This window comes from Mercenaria mercenaria, chromosome 11 (assembly GCF_021730395.1).
Source record: "Mercenaria mercenaria strain notata chromosome 11, MADL_Memer_1, whole genome shotgun sequence".
Classification (NCBI taxonomy): domain Eukaryota; kingdom Metazoa; phylum Mollusca; class Bivalvia; order Venerida; family Veneridae; genus Mercenaria; species Mercenaria mercenaria.
Window position 1 is genome coordinate 81,177,668 of NC_069371.1, and position 26,624 is coordinate 81,204,291.

A 26,624-nucleotide genomic window follows, 5' to 3' on the forward strand; every position below is an offset into this window, starting at 1 on the left:
TCATTAAACGTGTTTGTATTTTTAGCTAAATTGGTCCCTATCCCCATTTGTAACAAAATAGCAGGAGACCTTACGATATTGTTACACACCGAGTTTGATAAAAATCCATTACATTTTAGTGGTTAATGCGAAGAAAGGCATATCTACTTTTAGCTATAGTGGTCCCTAATAGGGCCCAAGTTCCTATATAAATGAATTTGGAAGAGGACCTTATAATGATGCTCCAGACCAAGTATGACAAAGATCCACCAAGCTGTTCATGAGACGCTGTATAAAGGCATTTCTAGTTTTAGCTCTAGCAGCCCCTAAAAGGGGTTAAATGTCCCAGCTGAACAAAGTTGGCTGCGGGCCTAATAAAGATGCTACAAATTAAGTTTGATTAGAATACATGAGAAAAAAATCAGTTAAAGGATTTTTTTATTAATTATTTTTTATTTATTTCTAAAATAGGCCAACTGATCCCGCTTGAACAAATGCATATTCGCTATTCATGAATCTTTGGACAATGACATCACATCTGTAAAAAAGTGAAAAAGTGAAGGTCAAGCAAAACATACAATTGTAATTATTTCAATATTTCTGTTTCATAAGCAAAGTTTGACCGTAGTCATATCACATAGATAAACTGTATGCAGCGTACCTTCATTTCAGTGTAATGAGATTCAGTCATTATATAGCATATATATAATAAAACAGATTTCAACTGAGTTCAATATTTGCATACCATACTAAAGAAAAATATTCATCTATAATAAATCAGTTAAATAATTTATAACAAATATATCAAAGCAAACAAGTACTCATTTTATTATGCAATTTGAATAAGTCACAAAAGCAAGAAACCTTTCATATACAAATGACAATTGTAACAAAGAAAATCTTTTCAAAAGCACTCTACATAAAAGACTCTTATCACACCCTTTTTCATGTGATACGCAGACCATATTCAGCTCTTTCTTTAATTTGATATATGTTGGTATTTGAATAGGTTTTTATCATATTTATTAAACTTACTTATCATTTTGAGATATATCAATATTCTTGCTAAATATACTGAGCCAAAGCTAGCTTTAAAACTGTGAACAGCGTCGTTTAGGATAAACGCTTTGTCTACATTTCACTCAGCGTAGCACAATCAACAGAGTGAAAGAAATTGACACTCTCGTCCAATCAGGCAGAGTGTTGCATAAATCTTCCATTTTGATAAATTATCTATAATGCGTTATCAAGTAGTTTGATTTGCAAACTGAAGTCACGTGGCATAGGTACCGAAAACGAATGTAGACGGCGTCGCCGAAAAAATAGTGCAACAACACACACTGAATTACGTCACGCCCCCCATTTGAAATTCAGGCGTCAGTGTATGGAAAAATATTGACGTTTCCAGTGCCAGTGTAACTTAACGGGGAATAGAAACGAGTATGTAATAAAAAGATCTTACATGCCTGCCTGTGAAGGTCAAGGTTTTCTCAACCCACTGACAGTAGAGAATGATAAACTGGGCACTAGCAAGATTTTTTTATCCACATTGTCCCGGAGGGTTGAGAAAACTACCACCTTATACAGGCAGACATGTAAGATCATTTTTCTTGCCAACAATTGAGAATTTTAGATAATAATATTATATTGTAAAATCATGCGTGTCCTTCATGGCATCATATTTATGAGGTAATAGTTGTCTTTTCCAAACAGAGAGGATAAGGTAATTAACTACAGGGATATCGGAATCTTTCTGTGCTGGGTAGGCAAGAACTGTTGTACTATTTCTCAGGCTGAGAAAGTACTAGATAATATTCCTAATTTGGAGACAAAGTTTCTATTTCAACAGTAGCAATTCATAAATGGTGATAAATATTCATAGACAGCAAAGACAATTCTTAAGATAACTCTATTTTTGTACTTTTCAGATGATATATACCATATTGAAGCAAATCAGGACGTGTCCAAATTCCAAGAAATATCTGTGATAAAATATGAACGTTCTCGTCAGAAACGACAGACTGGTGGTTCTTCAAACATGACCACCGCAGGAACACCCACAACTACTCCAAATTTACTTGATTATAATATCCAGCATGTAAGTATACTGAACTCCATATTTTCTGATTTAATTTTAATTATAGCCACCTTGCTTCTTTGAGAAAGAAGACAGGTCATGAGTTGTTCCCCTTTCTAGTTCTCCATTACATTTTCAGTGAAGATCTGGAGAACATGTCATTCAAAGTTTTATGCCTGAAACAGTGTTTCACATGTTAGAGTTACCATAAAATGAACATAACTTTGAAAAGTTAATTTTGAAATTATACTTACTTATATATATGAGTGTTTGTTTGGCATAATTACATTAAATCCGACATTTGACATAGTTACACTAAATCTGATTTGTGGCATAGTAACTCTAATTCTGACATGTGGCATAGTTACACTAAATCTAAACTCTCAAGTAATACCTCATCTAGTTACCATATTATATGGCCCCATACCATACTTGACTAACTTAAGTTTGTCAGAGGTAGACATCGATATGTATAGAAATGCAAAGATTTATTTATTTTTCTGTTGCTTTTTCATACAAAATTGGCTAACAGCACACTTTTCACTGGAGACCACCTAAAACAACTTGTCTCTTAAAGCAACACAGCTTGTATTTTAGCAACAAAAAATTAAAAAAAAAGCAACATAGTAAGTGGCCTCTTAATGCAAGAGTTCCCTTTCTAGAGGTGGTGTCTCTAGCAAGAAAGAAAAAGGGTGGTTCTGATTCCATAATATTGCCCACTTCAGTAAGCATTAACATTTAGTGTGCTAAATTTCTAAAATGGACTGGTCCATTTTTCAATTTGGGCAGTACCATTTATTATTCAAAGGGGTGTTCACTGAAAATTTACTGACTGAATAGCAGACAGTGCAGACCATGATCAGCCTGCATGGAGATGCAGGCTGATCTTGGTCTGCACTGGCCGCAAAGGCAGAATCACTTGCTGCCTATATTGTAACCCAAATAACCCTGTCTGAACTGACTTTGAATTTTTGTTTTACAGGATGACCATTCATATTATGAGTCTTTAATGTTTAAACCATTGGACCTGAATGAGTTCTGGGTTGAACTGAAGGATGTTACTGGACATTCAACATTGTCAGACAGTCATAGAACAGCTGTGGTACGTATTCTGTCACATTCAACATTGTCAGATAGTCATAGAACAGCTGTGGTATGTATTCTCTCACATTCGGCATTGTCAGACAGTCATAGAACATCTGTGGTATGTATTCTCTCACATTCAACATTGTCAGACAGTCATAGAACAGCTGTGGTACGTATTCTGTCACATTCAACATTGTCAGACAGTCATAGAACAGCTGTGGTACGTATTCTCTCACATTCAGCATTGTCAGACAGTCATAGAACAGCTGTGGTACGTATTCTCTCACATTCAGCATTGTCAGACAGTCATAGAACAGCCGTGGTACGTATTCTCTCACATTCAGCATTGTCAGACAGTCATAGAACAGCTGTGGTACGTATTCTCTCACATTCAACATTGTCAGACAGTCATAGAACAGCTGTGGTACGTATTCTCTCACATTCAGCATTGTCAGACAGTCATAGAACAGCTGTGGTACGTATTCTCTCACATTCAGCATTGTCAGACAGTCATAGAACAGCTGTGGTACGTATTCTCTCACATTCAACATTGTCAGACAGTCATAGAAGAGCTCAGGTACGTATTCTCACATTTTTCCTCAGACATTTATAGTTGTTAAGGCAATCATAGAGGAGCTGTGGTACGTATTCTCACATTTTTCCTCAGACATTTAAAGTTGTTAAGGCATTCAACATTGTCAGACAGTCATAGAACAGCTGTGGTACGTATTCTGTCACATTCAACATTGTCAGACAGTCATAGAACAGCTGTGGTACGTATTCTCTCACATTCAGCATTGTCAGACAGTCATAGAACAGCTGTGGTACGTATTCTCTCACATTCAGCATTGTCAGACAGTCATAGAACAGCTGTGGTACGTATTCTCTCACATTCAGCATTGTCAGACAGTCATAACACAGCTGTGGTACATATTCTCTCACATTCAACATTATCAGACAGTCATAGAACAGCTGTGGTACGTATTCTCTCACATTCAGCATTGTCAGACAGTCATAGAACAGCTGCGGTACGTATTCTCTCACATTCAGCATTGTCAGACAGTCATAGAACAGCTGTGGTACGTATTCTCTCACATTCAACATTGTCAGACAGTCATAGAAGAGCTCAGGTACGTATTCTCACATTTTTCCTCAGACATTTATAGTTGTTAAGGCAATCATAGAGGAGCTGTGGTACGTATTCTCACATTTTTCCTCAGACATTTAAAGTTGTTAAGGCAATCATAGAAGAGCTGTGGTACGTATTCTCACATTTTTCCTCAGACATTTAAAGTTGTTAAGGCAATCATAGAAGAGCTGTGGTACGTATTTTCACATTTTACCTCAGACATTTAAAGTTGTTAAGGCAATCATAGAAGAGCTGTGGTACGTATTCTCACATTTTTCCTCAGACATTTAAAGTTGTTAAGGCAATCATAGAAGAGCTGTGGTACGTATTCTCACATTTTTCCTCGGACATTTAAAGTTGTTAAGGCAATCATAGAAGAGCTGTGGTACGTATTCTCACATTTTTCCTCAGACATTTAAAGTTGTTAAGGCAATCATAGAAGAGCTGTGGTACGTATTCTCACATTTTTCCTCGGACATTTAAAGTTGTTAAGGCAATCATAGAAGAGCTGTGGTACGTATTCTCACATTTTTCCTCAGACATTTAAAGTTGTTAAGGCAATCATAGAAGAGCTGTAGTACAAGTCTCTCAAGTTTTATCTCAGATATTAACATTGTCAAACAATCATTGAATAGCTGCAGTATGTATTATCACACATTCAGTGTTGTCAGATAATCATAGAATAGCTGTGGTATGTATTCTCATCTTTTATCTCAGACATTCAAGGTTGTCAGACGATCATAGAATTGCTGTGTTACATATTTTGTCTTCTTTTATCTAAGACATTCAGCATTGTCAGAAACTTTAGCATAGCTGTGTTACATATATCTCACGTCTTTTACCTCAGACATTCATCTTTGTTGGACGACCATTAAATAGCTGTGGTATGTATTCTCTCATGTTTTATCTCAGACATTCAGCATTGTCAGACAATCATAAAATAGCTACGGTACGTATTCTCTCATGTTTTATCTCAGACATTCAGGATTGTCAGACAATCATAGAATAGCTGTGGTTCGTATTCACTCATCTTTTATCTCAAACGTTCAGCAATGTTAGATCAACTATGATACACATTCTCTCACGTTCTACCGCAGATTACAATTCAACTTGTTACTTAGTCGCCTCAAATATGTATTGGTTTGCTTGTACTTTTGGTACTCGTGTTCAAGCCATTGGTTAAAAAATTCTGCCGTCTTAGTTTTAAGAACTTTGAATATTTTTTGTCCTTATGGTATGAAGAATTACTAAGCAGAACAATTGAGACAACAAATGGGTAACTCACTATAAAAGAAGAAAACATAAAAAAAATTCCTGCATTTGTGCATTTGTTTGTCTTTACTCAAAGGCAAAAGTTACTGTATTTTTTATGTTACTGAAAATATTTATTCACAGACAACAGTAGACGCAAAAGTCTTATTTATTCTTCGGCCTGGGGACCTTTTTATAACAGAACAATTCTGTAATTTCGAGTATTAAATAAAGAAATAATTGGAGAACTTTAGAGATCAATAAGTTAACACACTCATTTCCTTTCATGTGCCAGTACTGACAAAAGCGACATTTCGACAGAATTTCTTAAAGGTATCTGCAGCTCATCTTTTTGACTGTGAAGTGATAAATCTTACACTGTAATTTTTAACTGGATTTCTATTGAAGTATCATTAAAAACTATAAAGTAAAAAAATAAAAATTCTGTAACGTATTTTGTCATGTAATTTATATTTTCTTTTTCAGTAGACAATACACTTTCAAATGATACCAAAATTATAGGAGTTTACCAGGCATCAATATTTGATATATATTAATAGCACTTTTATATAGAAATTGCTTATTTGTGGATCGGATACCTTAAGAAAGTTACGGGGAGGGGTTTACTCATGAAAAATATATGGCAGTGCTTCACCACTTTAAAAAGCAGAAAACGTATTTTTGTACCAAAAAAAAACAGGAGTTTTATTACTGTTTTATTGTTTTATTTCAAATTTTTGAAATTTACTTGTTTTAGATATAGAACGGTCATACAGCACAAATTATTGACCAATGATATACATGTATATAACAAGTCATTTAATAACATCGAATATAAAATAGCACTCAAAAGAGATTAATCTCTAGCAAGCTAAGATGCTTCAAATAAGTTTTTCTTTATTGTTTACCTCAATGATTATAAAATGAACTATTTAGACAGGAAAAGATCTTAATGACAAAGTGATGTCAACATCAAACATCATCAAAAGACTTATCGTCTGCTGCAAAAAACAGCGGCAATTTGTTACTGAAATAGTCTGTACATCTACATCATTTGAATGATAATGTAATTGTCAACAAAAATTTAAATGAAATTGATATTTTGGAAAACTATTTAGCAAGACTTTGCTTTTGGAGCAAAAGCAAGCAATCTAACCATTACCATGCTAAATTTCTATAATGAACTTGTCCATCTTTCAATTTGGACAGTACCATTAAGTGTTAAAAGGGATGCATACCAAAAAGTTACTGACTGGATGGCAAACAGTGCAAATCATGATCAGACTGCATGGATGTGCAGGCTGATCATGATCTGCACTGGTTGCAAAGGTAGAATCAGTCGTGTTCAGCATGATAAGGGCTAAGTCTTGCACTTGGACACTTAAAATTTTACCAGTGTGCAATATACTACTGTAGAATCAGATGTTTTGGCTACCTTTGAATTTGTTTGCATGATAGCATACTGACAGTATATGGTTGACTTGTTAATTAAATATGTATGAATATTTATAATAAGAATAACACAATCATAAGTATTTATTTTAACATGAAGACGGACTGTTAGCAAATATAGCGAAAAAAGGTCCCTCGTAAAAATTTACGATTAGCTAATTTGGTTGGAATAAATGAATTTCAAGTCCAGAGGTCTTTAGTTCACTCCTCAGTTGGTTTGAAACCTGGCTTGTGGTGTAGAATTCTTGCATGTTAGGATGCCACCCACCTGATTTTTGGAAGGTTGATTGTTTTTCCAGTACCTAAAATAATGCTCAAAAGTGGCACAGGGTCTTCCTCTGCCATGAAAAGCTGGAAAGTTGATATATGACTGATAACTGTAGTCATGATGTTAAACAAAGCATCACAAACAAACAGATGCTTATTTCAAATCACGTTATTTCCAGTATCGTATTAAGAGCTAATTTTAGTCTTTCATGTGGGGAAGCCATTCCAATACCTTGAGGAATGACAGTTGAAATGTCATTGATTCTCCTCAGGTGTCGGCTTATAGTCTTGAAATAATGACAGAAGGGCACATTGTGCCTTCTTCCCATGTTTTAAGATGTCTTCTCTACATGTTTTTTAGGGTTTATCATACACGATATTCTGGCCTGACTGTGGCCTCATGCACACAGTCATGTAAACAAATTGAAATGAAGAAAAACAGAAAAGTACAATTATCAAAATATTTTTTTCATGTTTTCACTATCATCAGGAAATGGATTTTTCTAAAACAGAACAACATCTGAAATGCCTTTGCCAATTTCAAACAAATATCTATCATGTATATTTGTCAGAAATGGTTGTTTTAAGGAAACTTGATTATGCTTTAAGTCATTTGGTTGTGATGCCAGAACAAGGCAGTGACATTATATATAGCTATGTTGTAGCAAATCTGCCTTCATGTTTTCTTATATTCAATTCAAAAGCATAAAAATATTTGGAGGAAGTTCCGGATGTACCTAAAAGGTTCTGTCATAGTGTTCAGATAGGGCTTATAAGTAGCTAAAAAGCTAAGTCAGGAATAATGGTGAGCACAGTCTAATTCCACTCTCGCAGCGATTTTAAATATCCAGGAGGAAAAAATTTTGCTTTTGAATTAGCAAAAAATTATTGAATCTTACATAATGTTTTAATGTAGTTTATTCACCTGGGGCTTTCAAGATACTTATATTTTTGTCAATTCAAGGTACCCTCATTGGCTTTGCATATATAAAAGGTCAGAATGTCATGTTTTACAATGGTGCCCTTTCATCACAGATCTTTCTCATTTTATACTTGTAATTATTTTTCAGACAGCAAAGTTGCCTTTTCGTTTTCCATTTTATGGACATTTGATAGACAACGTTACCATAGCAACAGGAGGTAATATCCGTCTTTTATTTTATTCATTTCATCAATTTGAAACAAGATCTTTTGTCAATTTGAAAAAGTATTACTTGACATTTCTAAGTGTTATTCAGTCGAGTCATTATAAGATTGTCCTCGAATAAATTTATGAAACTTTCTCTGTTTGATAAAAGCAATAATAAGGATGTATGTTTGTAATCGGAGGTTAGGAGCATGCTGGGAATTCATACGCTGTGATATTGTTAAAATTCTTTGGAGACCAGTGCCGGCAGCAACAAGTTTTGGTTGAGACTAGTGCCAGAATGAGGTTGTTGGTCATTAATATACCAAGACATTTTGAGACTTCTCTCCACAGTCCTGTTTTAATTGTGTAAATCTTGAATATTTTCCTGTGTAAATCTTGAAGATTATTTCTGCATTTACTTCCTCTTCCAAACCAGTATTTAACTTTCCATTGTATTGCAACATAAAAATAAGTTATACAGATCTAATTACCACTAAATAGTTAAGTCACTAAACGGGTCGGAGAAATTTGCCCCCAAGTCATGTGATTATATTGAAAGTCAGCTATGTTAATATTTTTCCCAAATATAGGTTTTTGGTCATTATGAATAATTAATGTTGGAAGCTTGCCTTTCAGGGCCTCTATATAAACTATTTTATGACTTATTATTTAAATGCAGGTGTTTATATTGTGTACAGGGTTTTCTTTTTATTCTAAAGTCCCAAATCTCATTTACATATCTAATGATGTGTTGCACAAACTATTATGAACCTTTAAAACGACTATTGTGAGCCTGTAAAGTATCTGATATTATGGTGAACCTTTTAAAAATAGTTATTGCGGACCTTTAAAATAACTATTTTGGGCCTTTAAAATAGGCCAGGCTCCAACTGCATTCCTACACATCCTACTCTAAGCTTGAAACATAAAAAAAACAACCGTAAAAAAAAAATGTTGTTTTTTCTTCCTATAAACTATGTTTTACTCGACATTTCAGCATTTAACTATGTTGTTTGAATGTTAACTCTGCATTCTACACACTAATTTATTTAAGATACATGACATCTGTACTGGTAAACAACCAAAAAATACAGTAAAGAAACGTAAAGCCATCAATATTGCCTCAAACAAAGAAACAATATATTCATTATTAAAAAACATGAGATGAATTGCACAGGAATTTTGTACTCATTTTCATATTTTATACAACAAAACGGACGAGACTCATTAATTCACCTGTAGATTCATTTAGTCACAATGATGATAGATTTATATTGCTTTTAAGTTACTGCGAAATCATTTGATTTAACCAAAACCCTGCAACATTTCTAAAATGGATTGGTCTATCTTTCAATTTGGCCATCGCCACTTATTTCAGAAGGTGTTCACTGAAAATTTACTGACTGAATTGCGAGCAGTGCAGACCAAGATCAGTCTGCATGGAGGTGCAGGCTGATCTTGGTCTGCACTGGCCGCAAAGGCAGAATCACTTGCCACCAGCAGGCTAAAGGTTAATCAAATTTTGTGGTTATGGCTGAAACAGCTATTTCTTGGGGACATGAATATTTACTGAAATTTTCAAACTTTAAAGGCAAAATACATGGAAAGTGTATTTGTTTGTTGGTAAAATGAAACACCTCTCATGCAAGCATTTGTTGTTCTAGCTTTTGGGCCGACTCAAGCAATTTGAATGGTCCCCCGCCATTTTTCCATATAGTTTCTTTCTTTGTAGCCCTCGAAATCCATTTTCTTCATCGCCTTACGACCTTGAGCAATCGTTAATTTACAGTATTTAAATATGTAGATTGATAAACTCATTTCCATAAATAACAATGATTTTGTAGTTTACAAAATACAGTGTGATAAATCTGTGTAAAACATGCAACCATCTGTCAAACATTAGGTAAAATGAAAAATACATATTACGTTATAAGATGTCTTATCTTGAGTGTTCTCTTAAAATTTTATTTTTATGCCCCCAGGCATATTGCAATTGAACTGTTTGTCCGTTAGTCTGTCTGTACGAGATTTTACAGTTTCACCTACAGCCCACATCAGTGCCTAGATTTAGTTCATACTCACACCCAACAATCCTTGTGGCAAGACCTACAGATGACCTACATACAGATGACCTTAACCCTCATATGAAATTCACCTTCAAACTTAAAACATGTTTGGTCCTACAGCCTCATAAATAACCCAATTTAGTTATACTAGCAATAACTTGTGCTATTTCTATAATTTAATATTAAACTGATATGTACATAGAAAAATTTACTTCTTTTTTTGCAATATACGTAATCATTGTGATAAAGTGACATGTGTTAATGAAAAATACAAAAAAAAAATTAGGTTTTTTTCTATCAGTCATATAAAACATTAAAGGAATTGTTCATAGCTAGAGTATAATTAATGAAAAGTAAAGGCAGTCATGAAGACGTCACCGTGCAGACCGTATTCTTGTCCTGACTGGCTCCCTTTTATATGTCCATCATTGACACATAGAGATTCTTAGGGGAGAGGTGGTCTAATTGCTAGGGTTTTGGCAGCTCAACATGGGGGGTTGTGGGTTCGAGCCCTGCTGGGGTCACGCCCACACCTCATATGACATCAGTACTGGTTTTTCCAGGAAGTGGACTCGAGAGTTGCTCAGATAAGCTTGAAGCTTTCATCAAAATCAAGCTAAAATCAATTTGTAAAAACTAACAGAAATTCAGGTCATAAATGCCTCAGAATGTCAATGGTCTCCTCTGAACTGAAGAATACATAAAAAGAGCATCAAGTTGTACTACTTTGTTGGAAATAACTTGTAATTACAAATGTACTTTGTACAAAGTCCAAGATTTACTGCTGTTATAAAGTATTGTATTTGGACACATTTGCCTTACACACCAGTTGTTAATAAAACAGTTGATTTACAGGTTTATCTCCCTTTTCTTGACTGCAATTTGTAAACCGTCACGTAAAAAAATAATTCATTTAAAGTACTGTAAAATCATTAAGTTTTACAGGCACAAAATTTCATGGTTAAGGCAAAAATGGCTATTTCATGGGGATATGAATTTATGGAAATAAGTTTAAATATAAAATGAATTTGGATTTTACTTATTCAGTAGGATTTGATTTTGTAGATTTAGCTAGTCATAGAATCCACAAAAATTAGTCCCCTCATGAATATGAATGATTTCATAGTATATCAATGCCTTTAATTTAATACTATATCTAAGTAAGATTGTTACTAAAATGAACTCTTTTTTTAGTGGGGGAAGCCTCTGTGGCAGAGTAGTTAAGGTCGCTGACTTCAAATCACTTGCCCTTCACCGATGTGGGTTTGAGCCTCACTTGGGGCATTGAATGCTTCATGTGAGGAAGCCATCCAGCTGGCTTACGGAAGATCGGTGGTTCTACCCGGGTGTTCGTGTGTAATGAAATAATGCATGGATGGGCACCTGGGGTCTTCCTCCACCATCAAAGCTGGAAAGTCACCATATCACCTATGATCGTGTAGATGCGATGTTAAACCAAACAAAAAAAACAAAAACTTTTTTGGGATTGCTAAAAATGCTTTTGTCATCACAGAGGAGTAATAAAAAGAAAAGAGAAGAAACATAAGTTGGTTTATAAAATCCCAGGTGTTTGTCTTATTACAACATCATCATAAAATTAAAAAAGTGTATGACTTTCCCTGTACTGTCATAAATTTGCAAAGTTTTGCATGGTAAGGTATGAAAAGTTAAAAGGTCATGTAGATTAATCTTGTTGTATACCAGTCACTAAGTTTTTATTTTTAGTATGTAATTATAAATGATGTAGGTATAAACCAATTAATTTAGGGTCATCCATACATCCGTGGTTATAATACTTCCAAAAAATACCAAAATTTCAAATTCATTAAAAAGAGATATAATAGTAGTATACACTTAGAAATTATTAATATTCATAGGGGACTGATTTTCATAGTTTTCGTGGTTGCAGGAATCCATAAAATTAAATCACAATAAATTAGTAAAGTTCTCAATTCTGTTTTCTTAACCTTTACCCTGCTAAATTTCTAAAAATGGACATTCAATTTTGGTAGTACCGCTTATTATTCAAAGGGGGTGTTCACTGAAAATTTACTGACTGAATAGCGAACAGTGCAGACCATGATGAGCCTGCACGGCTCCTGGTCCGCACTAGTCACAAAGGCAGAATCACTTGTCGCCAGCAGGCTAAAGGTTAAGTGGAAATCCACAAATTGTTATTCCTGAAGGAAGAAGTCATTTTGGGCAAAACCACAAAATTTTACACTCACGAGATTTAAATGCTGTCAGGTACAAAAGATAAATGAATAATAGGCTAGTATAGTATATTTGACACTTATATTTTGAGTTTGTTTTAAAGTTAAGCTATTTTACGTCATTCTGTTTGCCTGTCTGATAAAAAGCTTTTACATATTTTGCAGACTAAGGGAGTTTTTTTTTTACATATTTTCTATATTTTACAGATTTCATATTTTAGACTATGGAAGTGTTTTTAGCTTACTGTCAAAATGCAATGTTGGGCTTTTGTTACGCGCTCAGTGTTTTCCATCGTTTGTACCCTTGCCGTCCTTCGTCCGTCCGTAAACTTTTGCTTGTGGTCACTCTAGAAGGTCACATATTTCTGGATCTTATGACAGTTGTCAAACTGTTCACTGATGAATCTAGGTCACTTCGAACTGTCAGGCCATCAAAAACTAGTCAGTAGTCAAAAAATAGACATAACTTGGACCTTCTAGGACCTAAATTCACAAAATTCTTCATAAAATTGGTTAGAATGTTCATCCTTAGGTGATACTAGTCAGTTCGAAACTGGTTCGTGCCATCAAAACTAGGTCATAGTCTAAAAATAAAAAACTATGACCCTCTGAAGCCATATATTACATATCTTCATGAAATTTGGTAAGAATTTTCACCTTGATGATATCTAGTCAAGTTCGAAAACTGAACTGTCACTCCTCAAAACTGTCCATAGTCAAAAATAAAAAAGCTGTACCTCTTTAGAGGGCATATTTCCACAAGATCTTCATGAAAATGGTCAGACTTCCCTTGATTAATTCTAGGTCAAGTTCGAAACTGGGTTACTGCCATCAAAAGCTAGGTCAAATAGTCCGATAATAGAAAAACCATTGTAGACCTCTAAAGGCCATATCTTAGCTGATCTGTATGACAGTTGCTGAATGTCATCTTGTCAATAACTAGTACGATAGAAACTGGTCCATGGTGATCAAAAACTAGGTCATAGGTCTAAAGATTGAAAACTGTGACCTTCTAGAGGCCATATTTTCACAGAATTTCATGAAAATTGGCAGAAATGTTCATATGAGAAAATCTAGGTCCATTCGAAACTGGGTCACGTGCGATCAAAAACCAGTCTATCTAAAAATAAAAAACCTTTGACCTTTATAAGGGCACATATTTCCTAGATTTCATGAAAATTGGCAAATGTTTACATCCTTATGATACTAGGATCAATTCAAACTGGTCACGTGCCATCAAAAAACTAGTACAGTAGTATCTACAACAATAGAAAAACCGTGACCTCTCTAAGTCCATATATTTCAAAGATCTTCATGGAAATTGTCAAATTTCACCTTGAGATATCATAGTCAAGTTCGAAACTGGTCACATGCCTTCAAAACTAGGTCAGTAGTCTAAAAAAGAAAAAGCTTGTGACCTCTCTAAGGCCATATATTCACAAGACTCATGAAATTAGTCAGAACGTTCACCTGAATGATATCTAGTCAAGTTCGAAACGTCACGTGCCATCAAACAACTAGTCATAGGTCAGAATATAAAAAACCTTGTGACTCTCTAAAGGCCATATTTTCATGGGATCTGTATGAAAGTTGGTCTGAATGTTCATCTTGATGGTATCTAGGTCAGGTTCGAAACTGGGTCAAGTGTGGTCAAAAACTAGGTCAGTAGGTCTAAAAATAGAAAAACATTGTGACCTCTCTAGAGGCCATATATTTCATGAGATCTTCATGAAAATTGGTCAGAATGTTCACCTTGATGATATCTAGGTCAAGTTCGAAAGTGGGTCATGTGCCTTCAAAAACTAGGTCAGTAGGTCAAATAATAGAAAAACCTTGTGACCTCTCTAGAGGCCATTTTTTTCATGGGATCTGTATGAAAGTTGGTCTGAATGTTCATCTTGATGATATCTAGATCAAGTTCGAAAGTGGGTCACGTGCCATCAAAAACTAGGTCAGTAGGTCTAAAAATAGAAAAACCTTGTGACCTCTCTAAAGGCCATATTTTTCATGGGATCTGTTTGAAAATTAGTCTGAATGTTCATCTTGATGATATCTAGGTCAAGTTCGAAACAGGGTCATGTGCGGTCAAAAACTAGGTCAGTAGGTCTAAAAATAGAAAAACATTGTGACCTCTCTAGAGGCCATACTTTTGAATGGATCTCCATAAAAATTGGTCAGAATGTTCACCTTGATGATATCTAGATCAGGTTCGAAACTGGGTCACGTGCCTTAGAAAACTAGGTCAGTAGGTCAAAGAATAAAAAAACCTCGTGACCTCTCTAGAGGCCATACTTTTCATGGGATCTGTATGAAAGTTGGTCTGAATGTTCATCTTGATGATATCTAGGTCAAGTTTGAAACTGGGTCAACTGCGGACAAAAACTAGGTCAGTAGGTCTAAAATTATTAAAATCTTTTGACCTCTCTAGAGGCCATATTTTTCAATGGATCTTCATGAAAATTGATCTGAATGTTCACCTTGATGATATCTAGGTCAATTTCGAAACTGGGTCACATGCGGTCAAAAACTAGGCCAGTAGGTATAAAAATAGAAAAAGCTTGTGACCTCTCTAGAGGCCATATTTTTCATTAGATCTTCATGAAAATTAGTGAGAATGTTCACCTTGATGATATCTAGGTAAAGTTCAAAACAGGGTCACGTACCTTCGAAAACTAGGTCAATAGGTCAGATAATAGAAAAACCTTGTGACCTCTCTTGAGACCATATTTTTCAATGGATCTTCATGAAAATTGGTCTGAATTTTTATCTTGATAATATCTAGGTCAAGTTCAAAACTGGGTCACATGAGCTCAAAAACTAGGTCACTATGTCAAATAATAGAAAAAACGACGTCATACTCAAAACTGGGTCATGTGGTAAGAGGTGAACGATTCAGGACCATCATGGTCCTCTTGTTTCTTTATGATTTGCAAAATGCCAAAATGATTTTTTTCTGGATTTTTTTACAGACTATTCAAGTGTTTTTAGCTCATCTGATTTTTGTCACCACTTTGCCGGCGTCTTCGTCAGCATTGGCATTGCTTAAGTTTAATGTTTAGGTCAGCTTTTCTCCTAAACTATCAAAGCTATTGCTTATTATCTTGCAGCACTTGTTCACCATCAATAGCTGACTCTGTACAGCAAGAAACATAACTCCATTCTGCTTTTTGCAGTAATTATGGCCCCTTTTGGACTTAGAAAATATCAGATTTCTTGGTAAAGTTTTGCGTTTAGGTCAACTTTTCTCCTTAAGGGTCAAAGCTATTGCTTTAAAACTTTAAAAAATTTTCAGTGAACACAGTTACGAATAGTAAATGGTATTGCCCAAATTGAATGATTAGAAATTTAGCAGGCTAAAGGTTAAAAGCTGACTCTGCACAGCAAGTACCATAACTCTACATTGCTTTTTTGCAAGAATTATGGCCCCTTTTGGACTTAGAAAATCTGTTATATAGAGACAAAAAAATCAGATGAGCGTCTGCACCCGCAAGGCGGTGCTCTTGTTATAAAGAAATTCTGCCCAGATCTCATTTAATCATTTTAATATAACTTTCTGTTTACCTTTGAATAATGAACACACTTTCTGAATTTCAAAATATGGTAAATTTGTAGGCCTCTCCTTTTAATTAGCAGTGGTAATTAATTAAGATGATTACAGATAATTACAGGTAATTAAAATGCTGTACTTGAAAGTCCGAATTATGCAGATTTTTCATATAAAAAATGAGGTGCCATATAAAGTTCCAAATTTTAAGACACATCAGGTGTTTAATTTAAATTTCATTTTAATTTATAAAACTTTTAATTGCTTTTTAATGATAAGGTAATTTGTATGCAATTAAAGAGCAGAATGTTAAAACAAGATGATTTGAAAAGTATTGTCTTAAGCAAACTAAGGGGCTGTGAGTTTGACTTGTAGAACCTGGGCCTGAATCGACAAATAAGAATTTCTAAAGTAATTCCTTTAACACATTTCTGTCATATAGGGAAGTTTTCATAAGGAAGTATTCTTAAATAAGGAAGTGCTTTCATTTTGTATTCCTTGTATAGGCGAAGGAACGGTTATTGAAAAGTTGATACCTCGAATTTACTGAAAGAGGACTATTTTTTGAACTTCACTCATTGATTAAAGTTGATTAGTATTTCACTGTAAAATAATCAGCCCTAATTTTTTTTATAATGGGGGTACAATCGTATTAATATAGGCATATTCAGGAATATATGTCCACGATGTCATAAACATGTATACAACAACACCGTAAACATGATAGCAACTTGATTTTCTACTTCAGGTTATGAAAACCCAACACTGAAGGGCTTATGTTTCAGTAATGTTTGTGGCATTAGAAATTAGATAGATATTCAATACATCTGGAACAAATGAGTGAAATTAAGCTTTCATTGTCTAATGCTTTATAACTTCTTGAAAGAAAATACAAAGTCAATATTATTTTATGCAGTAGGTAAATTGTTAAATTGAGCAAAGCTTACATGGAATAATTTAACAGTTTCCGGCCATTTTAAAGTCAGTTTTGCTACATTTCTGAGACATACTGGTATAGAACTCATATGACGGCGCAGTTAAATCTAATCCTTAAAGAAGTTTGTTTCATGATCATAAAATGGAGTAATATGTGACCTGGAGGCATATAGATTTTCTGGTATATCCATTTAATCGTTGTCTCAGAAATTTTCTGCGGCACAAATTGACATTTTGTCCAGAGTCATATATTTTATTTGGTGAAAATTTCTTTGTACATGCAGAGATAATATTAAATTGACAGCATAAGAGTCGTATATGAACATTTGAAAAATGTCAACACATATCATATTTATACCATGGTCATTGACGCCACTTTCAGTGTAGCATTATCTCATGTAAGGAAGTTATCCAGTTAGGTAACAAGAGGTCAGTGGTTCTACCAATATGCCTGCCCTTGCCTTAAATATTGAAATAATGGTTATATAGCAGTAATTCGGTCAAAAATATGCTGCCGTGGTGTATACCGCCTCGGTAGCCTAGTGGTAGAGCGTCCGCTTCGAGTGAGGGAGGTCGTGGGTTTGATCCCCGGCCGCGTCATACCAAAGACGTAAAAAATGGTACTAGTAGCTTCCTCGCTTGGCGCTCAGCATTAAGAGGATAGTGCTAGGACTGGTCAGCCTGGTGTCAGTATAATGTGACTGGGTGGGGTATCATGCCACGTGTCTACGGCATGATATTCCAGTGAGGCAGCACTATGAAGTTGGGCATTGTGCTCACTGCTACAAGCAGACACCGTCGTTTATATGACTGAAAAATTGTTGAAAAAGACATTAAACCCGAACACACACACACGCTTCCGTGATGTAGTCGGAAAAAATCCCTGATAAATAGATCCTAATAGTAAAATAGGACTATTTTGGATTGAAAATCTAGAAAATCTATCAATATGGATCTGAAGTAACTGAATTTTATTTGAAACAAAGAATTATTTCTTTTATTGGTATTTAACCTAATGCTCAGTGGAACATTCTTAGGTCTTCCTGCATCATCAGAAGCTGGAAAGTAGTCCGGTAACCTGTAATAGTTTCAGTGTGAGATTAAACCTGATTAAATGTATGTATTGTAAAAGCACATATTTTCGCTGGGTCAAAATTTCGCAGATTTGAAATTTCGAGTATGTTAGCGAGGTTTAATTAATATTCGCGAAATTGTGAAAAAAGTATCCTATTTGTATTTGAATTATACTAATGGTGAATATTTATGCAAGGATTAATTTTCGCGAGATGTAGGGCCTCGCGAATATAGAGAAAATTAAACCCTGGCTTAAATTTCTGCTTTTACAGTATAAACAAAATTGTGTTGAATAACAGGGCAAATGTAGTCCATTGTCCTTATTTAAATTAAATCTGTTTGGTTAAATATTTTTTGACATATTAAAGTGCTGACATTTATGATTACATCTACTTTGAAAACTGTGTTTTAAATTTTATTTTTAAATTGCTGTTTTGTGTGTTTTGATTACAAATGACTTTTCATTCTAGGTTTCTTATATATGAGTCCATTTATCCACAAATTTTTGACTGCAACACAATATATAGCTCCCCTTATGGCAAATTTTGACACAAAGTCAGGAGGACGTAAATCTACAGTAATATACAAAAATGTTGGTAAGTATACAACTTTAGTAAAAAAAACGTAGCTGTGCTTGCTGTTACACCTTTGAAGAAGCAGTATGTCAGGGATTGAATAGTCATTTTTCAAAGGGGCCTGGTTTTGATTGAAGATAAAAGAAATTAAGCCACCTAGAAATATAATTTGACTGAGATAAATCATGTAGATGATATATGCTGAAGTTTGAACATACTAAAATGTTATTTTCTGAATTTCCACATATTGAAATGCAGAAAATGACAGACAGACAAAAAACCAGTAAAAAGACCATGCTCAGTTTTAGATAGATGACTATTTCCTCAAAATATTGTTTCTCAAGGGTTTGTACACGAGCACAGCAGAAAATGACATTTCATGAATGAACTAAAATTATAAGTGGTTTTGTTTTAGGCTTCCTGTATATGAGTCCGTTCTTACACCAATGGCTTACTGCAACACAGTATATTGCGCCATTGATGGCAAACTTTGATACTAGGGTTGGAAATACCTCAGAAGTATTCTATTCCAGTATGGGTGAGTGGTGCACTTCACCAGTGTGTCTAATTATAGTGTAACGTAATACATAGTAACCTCCCTTTTACTGACATTGCTTATCTCCCCTGTCTACTTTTGCTGAGTGCTCTTATTCTTATAATTTTCTCTGTGTTTTTATGTTGTTATTAGCTCGACTATTCGAAGAATAGTCTAGCTATTCTACTCACCCTGGCGTCGGCGTCGGCGTCGGCGTCGGCGTCACACCTTGGTTAAGTTTTTGCATGCAAGTACATACAGCTATCATTTAAAGGCATATAGCTTTGAAACTTATTTATTCTTTTTCTAGGTCAATTACCAACCTCACTGGGTCAAGTTCCATAACTCTAACATGTATTTTGAGCAAATTATGCCCCCTTTTGGACTTAGAAAATTCTGGTTAAAGTTTTACATGCAAGTTACTATCTCCAAAACTAATGCAGATATTGAATTGAAACTTCACATGTGTCTTCGGGGTTATAAAACTAGTTGATAGCACCAAGTCCCATAACTCTGACCTTCATTTTGGCCAAATTATGCCCCCTTTTGTACTTAGAAAATTTTGGTTAAAGTTTTGCGTGCAAGTACATACAGCTATTACTAAAAGGCATATAGATTTGAAACTTATTTTTTCTTTTTCTAGATCAATTACCTACCTCACTGGGTCAAGTCCCATAACTCTGACATGTATTTTGGCCAAATTATGCCCCCTTTTGGACTTAGAAAATTCTGGTTAAAGTTTTGCGTGCAAGTACATACAGCTATTACTAAAAGGCATATTGATTTGAAACTTATTTTTTCTTTTTCTAGATCAATTACCTACCTCACTGGGCCAAGTCCCATAACTCTGACATGTATTTTGAGCAAATTATGCCCCCTTTTGGACTTAGAAAATCCTGGTTAAAGTTTTACATGCAAGTTCGTTTCGAACTTAAAACTCTTTTGATATTTAACATTTTGGGTAATAATTTCCTGCTTCTGTGACAATATTTCGAATAGTCGAGCTTGGCTGTCTTACGGACAGCTCTTGTTTTATTTTTGCTGATAACTAAAGTAGCATTTCATTTATTTACACTATTTTAATGAATATCGTATTCCTTTTGAGATGTTTTTCTAAAATTCCGACTAGATTTTTACACAAATTACAGTTTTGTCTTAATTACAGTCAAACTTTGTTATCTCGATCTCGGCAGGACTGGCAACATTTTTTTTTTGAGCTATTGCTAGTTAAAGACTGGCAACATTTATTTTTGAGTTATTGCTAGTTAAAGACTGGCAATATTTATTTGAGTTATTGTTAGTTAAAGACTGGCAACATTTATTTTTGAGTTATTGCTAGTTAAAGACTGGCAACATTTATTTTTGAGTTATTGCTAGTTAAAGACTGGCAATATTTATTTGAGTTATTGCTAGTTAAAGCTATCAAACAATCAAACAAGAATGATTATAATAGGGATTTTGTTTGGAACTGATGACATGCTCAAGCAAAGGGTGGCATTTTAATTATCAAAGTTCGAGCAAACAAAGGTCAACTGTATTCAAAAATTTAGTAGTATTTCATATGAAATTAGATTATGCTATCTTTAAAATAGAATTTAATTACAAGACTTTGGTTGCATATCTGAATAATTTTGTACTTTTTGCAAACGTGATATTTAAGTTTGTTTTATTTTGCATTTTACTAACAAAGTCTTTGATCTGCGATTTCTTCTAAATTTCCTCTGAATTATTTAGAAGCGCTCTATAGAAACTTGTGTAATATTATATATAGAAGATACATCTTAAATCAGATATATGTATTCGTTTCCTTGCTTATTTCTGTATAGAAGACTTAGCTGTTTTATTCAGGTCGTTCATTCTGTGTGCAGAATTGAAATTTGTTAATTCTCTGTATGTAAACGAAGGTCCTTTGTATGGGCAGTCCATGCATAAATTTTATGATATTTGTATTTTTAGGTAAAATTTAGCTTTTTGTCATTTAGGCATTTGCTAAATGTAATGTTACGGGATGTACTTTGGGGTTTATAAATTCAAATGTTAGGCAAAAAAGCATTTATTTGAATGAATTCTGTAGGGTAAACATAAAATTATTTTCTTGAATAATTAATCTCAAGACATTTTCAGTTTGACTTCATCTGTACTGAGGTGTCAATGCCATATTTATCTCTTAAATGAACTAATTAAAAACCATAGCCTAGAAATCTGCAGGGGGAAAGCTTGGCAGTTTCTTGCATCGTAAAATGGGGATTAGCAACAGAACTCTGATCTGAATGAAATAGTCGAGAAATCTTCATTGATTCTTTTGTTCTGTTTTCCTTCAATTTGTTCTCCTAGACACGTAACTGATGCAAGCCCAGTTAAATATCTTACTAGATGTCACTTGCCAGATTTTTTTTCTGTCATACTTTTCCTTAATCTCAAGTATGGTTTAAAGGTTGTACATAAATTCTAGCAGAGTATAGATTCTTGGCACAATAAAACACAACTTATTGAATTAAAGTATTGACTTAAATGCAAAATGCAGATTGGTTTGCATAAATTTAAGGTTTGGTTTTCAATGTAAAGTTGATTTGACTTGTTTAAAATCATTATTTAGAACTCAAAAATGGAAATTGATTGGCACGTTGCATGATACATATAGCTTAAGGCAGCAACTTTTAATAAACAACCTAAGAAACTGATTTATTGGTTAAAGTTCTGTCCACTGTTTTTAAATACTGCCAGGCAATGCTAGCAAAAGTGGCATAGAAAAGAGACTGCTGGAAACCAAGACAACAACACATAAAAGAATTGACTGGCTGGAAATATTGTATGCTGGCATAAATCGCAGATTGGATGGTTTGAACTGTTGTCTGCTAGCATAAAGTTAGCTTTAACCCTTACCCTGCTAAATTTCTATAATGAACTTGTCCATCTTTCAATTTGGACAGTACCATTAACTGTTAAAAGGGGTAATAACTAAAAAGGTACTGACTGAATGGCGAACAGTGCAGATCATGATCAGACTGCACAGATGTGCAGGCTGATCATTATCTACACTGTCGCAAAAAGGCAGAATCAATCATGTTCAGCATGATAAGGGTTAACTACTTGCCAGCACATTGATCTGCTGCATAAAAGATAATTATGTGATACACAAAAAAGCAGTTTTAGTTTCAACACTGTAAAGCCAGATTGTTTGGCTTAAGTTAAGATCATTAACTGCTTGCACAAAAGCTAGCTTCATTGACTGGAAGTATGGACAGTTTACAGATTGATTGGCACACAGTGTTGACTGCATAGCATTGTTGGACAAGTAAATATTCCTTGCATCAATACCAGATTGATTAGCATTGACAGTACCTATATCAGAGACCAATTGCATGGTTTAAAGTATTGACTATTCCACAAAAAACATCTAGATAAGATGGATGGGCTCATAAAGGATGGATAGAGGCCAGATTGATTGGCCTAAACTTGTGAATCCTAGCACTTAAGCCAAAGGACTGACTGTTACAGAAAACGTTTGATTAAATATAGGTATTGGTTGCTTGCACAAATGCCATGTTTCTATACTTTGACAATACACAGTTTGATTTAGCTAAGAAATTTACTTAGTGTACAAAAATAAGCTTGAATGGCCAAAAGAAAACAATCTGGATTGGCCAAGAGAATTGACAGTACTGCACAAAAGGCAGATTGATTGGCAGGAAGAATTGACATAATGCACAAATGCAAGATTGATTGGCAGCAAGAATTGACTCCATGCACAACTGCAAGATTGATTGGCAGCAAGAATTGTCATAATAGACAAATGCAAGATTGATTGGCAGGAAGAATTGACTCGATTGATTGGCAGGAAGAATTGACATAATGCACAAATGCAAGATTGATTGGCAGCAAGAATTGACATAATGCACAACTGCAAGATTGATTGGCAGCAAGAATTGACATAATGCACAAATGCAAGATTGATTGGCAGCAAGAATTGACATAATGCACAAATGCAAGATTGATTGGCAGCAAGAATTGACATAATGCACAAATGCAAGATTGATTGACAGCAAGAATTGACATAATGCACAAATGCAAGATTGATTGGCAGGAAGAATTGACATAATGCACAAATGCAAGATTGATTGACAGCAAGAATTGACATTATGCACAAATGCAAGAATTGACTCCATGCACAAAGGCGAGATTGATTTGCTAAAGGAATTGACATCATGAACAAAAGCAAGATTTGTTGACCAAAAGAATGACATTGTACAAAAAGGGCATTTTTACTTGTATTTCTTTTAGTGTTTACCATGCTTTTTCATTGAACCCTTTTCCCAAAATGTTCAAGTATTTATTCCTGAAGAGTAGCATGTAAGCCTGTTTACCAGGTAGAGTGTGAAGAGGTTGAAATTCCTAGAGCTACATAGAAGAAGTAGGGAAAACAGTAAGGTAGTGGTTCTTAAGTGAAATCTTCATCACTAAGAAACCACAATCAGTCACATTATTTTCTCCTTTTTGGTTCCTTAATGCTGAAGATATTTCTTTGTAGCCTCTGTCTTATACGAAGGATTAATGCTATGTACAAATACAAGATTAATTGCCCAAGGAAATTGACAGTGGTGCACAAAAGGCAGATTAGTTTGCTGAAAGAACTGTCTTTATTTAAAAATGTATGATTGATTGGCCAAAATAGTTTTCATTTGCACAAAAAATACACTAATTTTGCATTAGAACTGATATAACTCTTTGCACCAGATGCCTGATGGATTTGTTTGGAGAACTGTGACTGCTAGTACAAAATCCAAATTGATAGGTTAAGAGAGTTGTGTTTTTTTTTTTTGAGAAAAGCTGTATTGATTGGTTAGTAAAAATGAGCTAGAACAAAATCCAGGTTGATTTTAAGTAGAGACAAGTGACTGCTAAAGTAAAAAAAAACAGATTTTTTTTTGGTTTGAGAATTGAATGCTAGTGCAAAAGGCATAAAGATTGGTTTAGAGAGTCAGATGCTAGTTCAAAAGCCAGATTGGTTGGCTTACAAAATTGTTACTCCTTGCACCAATGCTAGTAGCATTCTTTCATAATTTAAAGCAAGAGTGATTAGACAGTTGTGACTCTAGCACAAAAGCCAGCTTGATTGATATAGAGAATGGACTGCTAGCAAAAAAGTCAAGATTGTTATTTTAGAGAATATCACAGCTAGTACTGAAGCCAGAATGATTGATGTAGAGAATGGACTGCTAGCAAAAAAGTCAAGATTGTTATTTTAGAGAATATCACAGCTAGTACTGAAGCCAGAATGATTGATGTAGAGAATTGACTGCTAGCACAAAAGTCAAGATTGTTATTTTAGAGAATATCACAGCTAGTACAGAAGCCAGAATGATTGATTCAGATGAGAATATCACAGCTAGTACAGAAGCCAGATTGATTGATGTAGAGAATGGACTACTAGCACAAAAGTCAAGATTGTTATTTTAGAGAATATCACAGCTAGTACAGAAGCCAGATTGATTGATGTATAGAATTGACTGCTAGCACAAAAGTCAAGGTTGTTATTTTAGAGAATATCACAGCTAGTACTGAAGCCAGATTGATTGATTCAGATGAGAATATCACAACTAGTACAGAAGCCAGATTGATTGATTCAGATGATTGACTGCAATCAGAAAAAACATACTGATTGGTTGATTTTTGTTGAGTATTGACTGCTGGCCCAAAAACCTTACTGCTTTTGTTCAGAGAATGTGACAGCTAGCATAAAACCAGATTGATTTTTCTAAGAGAATGTGAGAATTAGCACAAAAATCAGATTGATTGATTGATTGATTGATAAAGAGAATGGACTACAGTGCAGAAGCAATATATATATATAGAATTTACTGCTGGCAGGAAAACAAGATTTAATTTTGTTAGAGAATGTGACAGTTAGCAAAAAAACCAGACTGACGGATTGATATAGAGAATTGACTCCATGAACAAAAAGCAGATTGATTGACTGCTGGCACACAAAAAAATGATTTTGCCTGAGATTGTGACAGCTGGCATAAATTCCAGGTTGATTGATTGATACAGGGAATTAACTGCTAGCACAAAAGTCTGATTGATCGATAGATGGGTCAGTCAATTGAATGATCGAAATAAAGAATGAACTGCTGGCATAAAAATTCAGATTAATTTTGCTTAGAGAATATTGACAGCTAGCACAAAAACAAAATAGATTGATTAATATTGAGAACTGACTGCTGGCACAATAACCAGATTGATTTATTTATATAGAAAATTGACTGCTGGCACAATGGCCAAATTGATTTTGTATAGAGAATTGTGACAGCTAGCACAAAAGCCAGATTGATTTATTTATATGGAAAATTGACTGCCAGAACAAAAACCGGATTGATTGAACAAAAATATAGGGCCCTCCATGGCCGAGTGGTTAAGGTCGCTGACTTCAAATCACTTGCCCCTCATCGATATGGGTTCTAGCCTTACTCGGGACGTTGAATTCTTCATGTGAGGAAGCCACTCAGCTGGCTTACGGAAGGTTTGGTGGTTCTACCCAGGTGCCCGCTCATGATGAAATAATGCAGGGAGGGTCACCTGGGGTCTTCCTCCACTGTCAAAGCTGGAAAGTCGCCATATGACCTATAAGAAAACATTGAACGAAAATTGACTGCTGGCACAAAAGCTAAACTGATTGAATAATATAGAGAATTGACTTTTAGCACACAAAGGCCACAAAAGACAGATTGACTAGCTTTCACAACAGTAGACTATTACTTTAAATGATCTTGTTTTCAGAAATCAAGCCTTTTAGATACGAAATTTAAAGAATTTAAGATAAAAGTAGTTCACGAGGATTAAGTAATGCAATGTCTCACTATACATTATAAAAATGGTTTTAACTTCATGTTTTCATTTTACACTTCACCTTAACTAGAGGTGTAAATAATGTTGATTGCAGTTTTCAAAATTTTGACAGTTAAAAGTTTTTGCGAATATATTAGGAAACCCTAACTGGAGCACTGGCAAAATTTATTTGTGGAAGTGACAAAAATCTAGTAACGTTTTTATTTTGGCTTTACCATCATCTAGCAGACCGTCACAGTTTCATAGATATGTATGTAGACACTTTGTTGCCTTATTTACACAATGCCATAAGTCCATTTTTGGCGAAATTGAGATTTTAGTGTCATGAGGTATGTCTCTATGACCTCTGTGTGATGGTGAATTTGTGGCCTTGTAGAACTAACATAAACAGGCTAAATTTTAGTTCAACGAGGCTGTAAGTTGTGCAAAGTCATTAACACTCAAATCTTTAAACATCGTTTTCCA

General features: G+C 34.5%; 1 protein-coding gene across 1 annotated transcript in view; it reads left to right on the top strand.

Annotated features, from left to right (window-relative positions):
• LOC123531189 (plexin domain-containing protein 2-like) overlaps positions 1–26,624 on the top strand; it is a 103,798-nt gene that overhangs the window by 31,046 nt on the left and 46,128 nt on the right. Inside the window, exons 2-5 of the mRNA XM_053518236.1 lie at positions 1,908–2,077; positions 3,039–3,158; positions 8,312–8,381; positions 19,194–19,316. Of these exons, the coding sequence (XP_053374211.1) occupies positions 1,908–2,077; positions 3,039–3,158; positions 8,312–8,381; positions 19,194–19,316 (483 nt within the window). The remainder of the gene's footprint in view (positions 1–1,907; positions 2,078–3,038; positions 3,159–8,311; positions 8,382–19,193; positions 19,317–26,624) is intronic.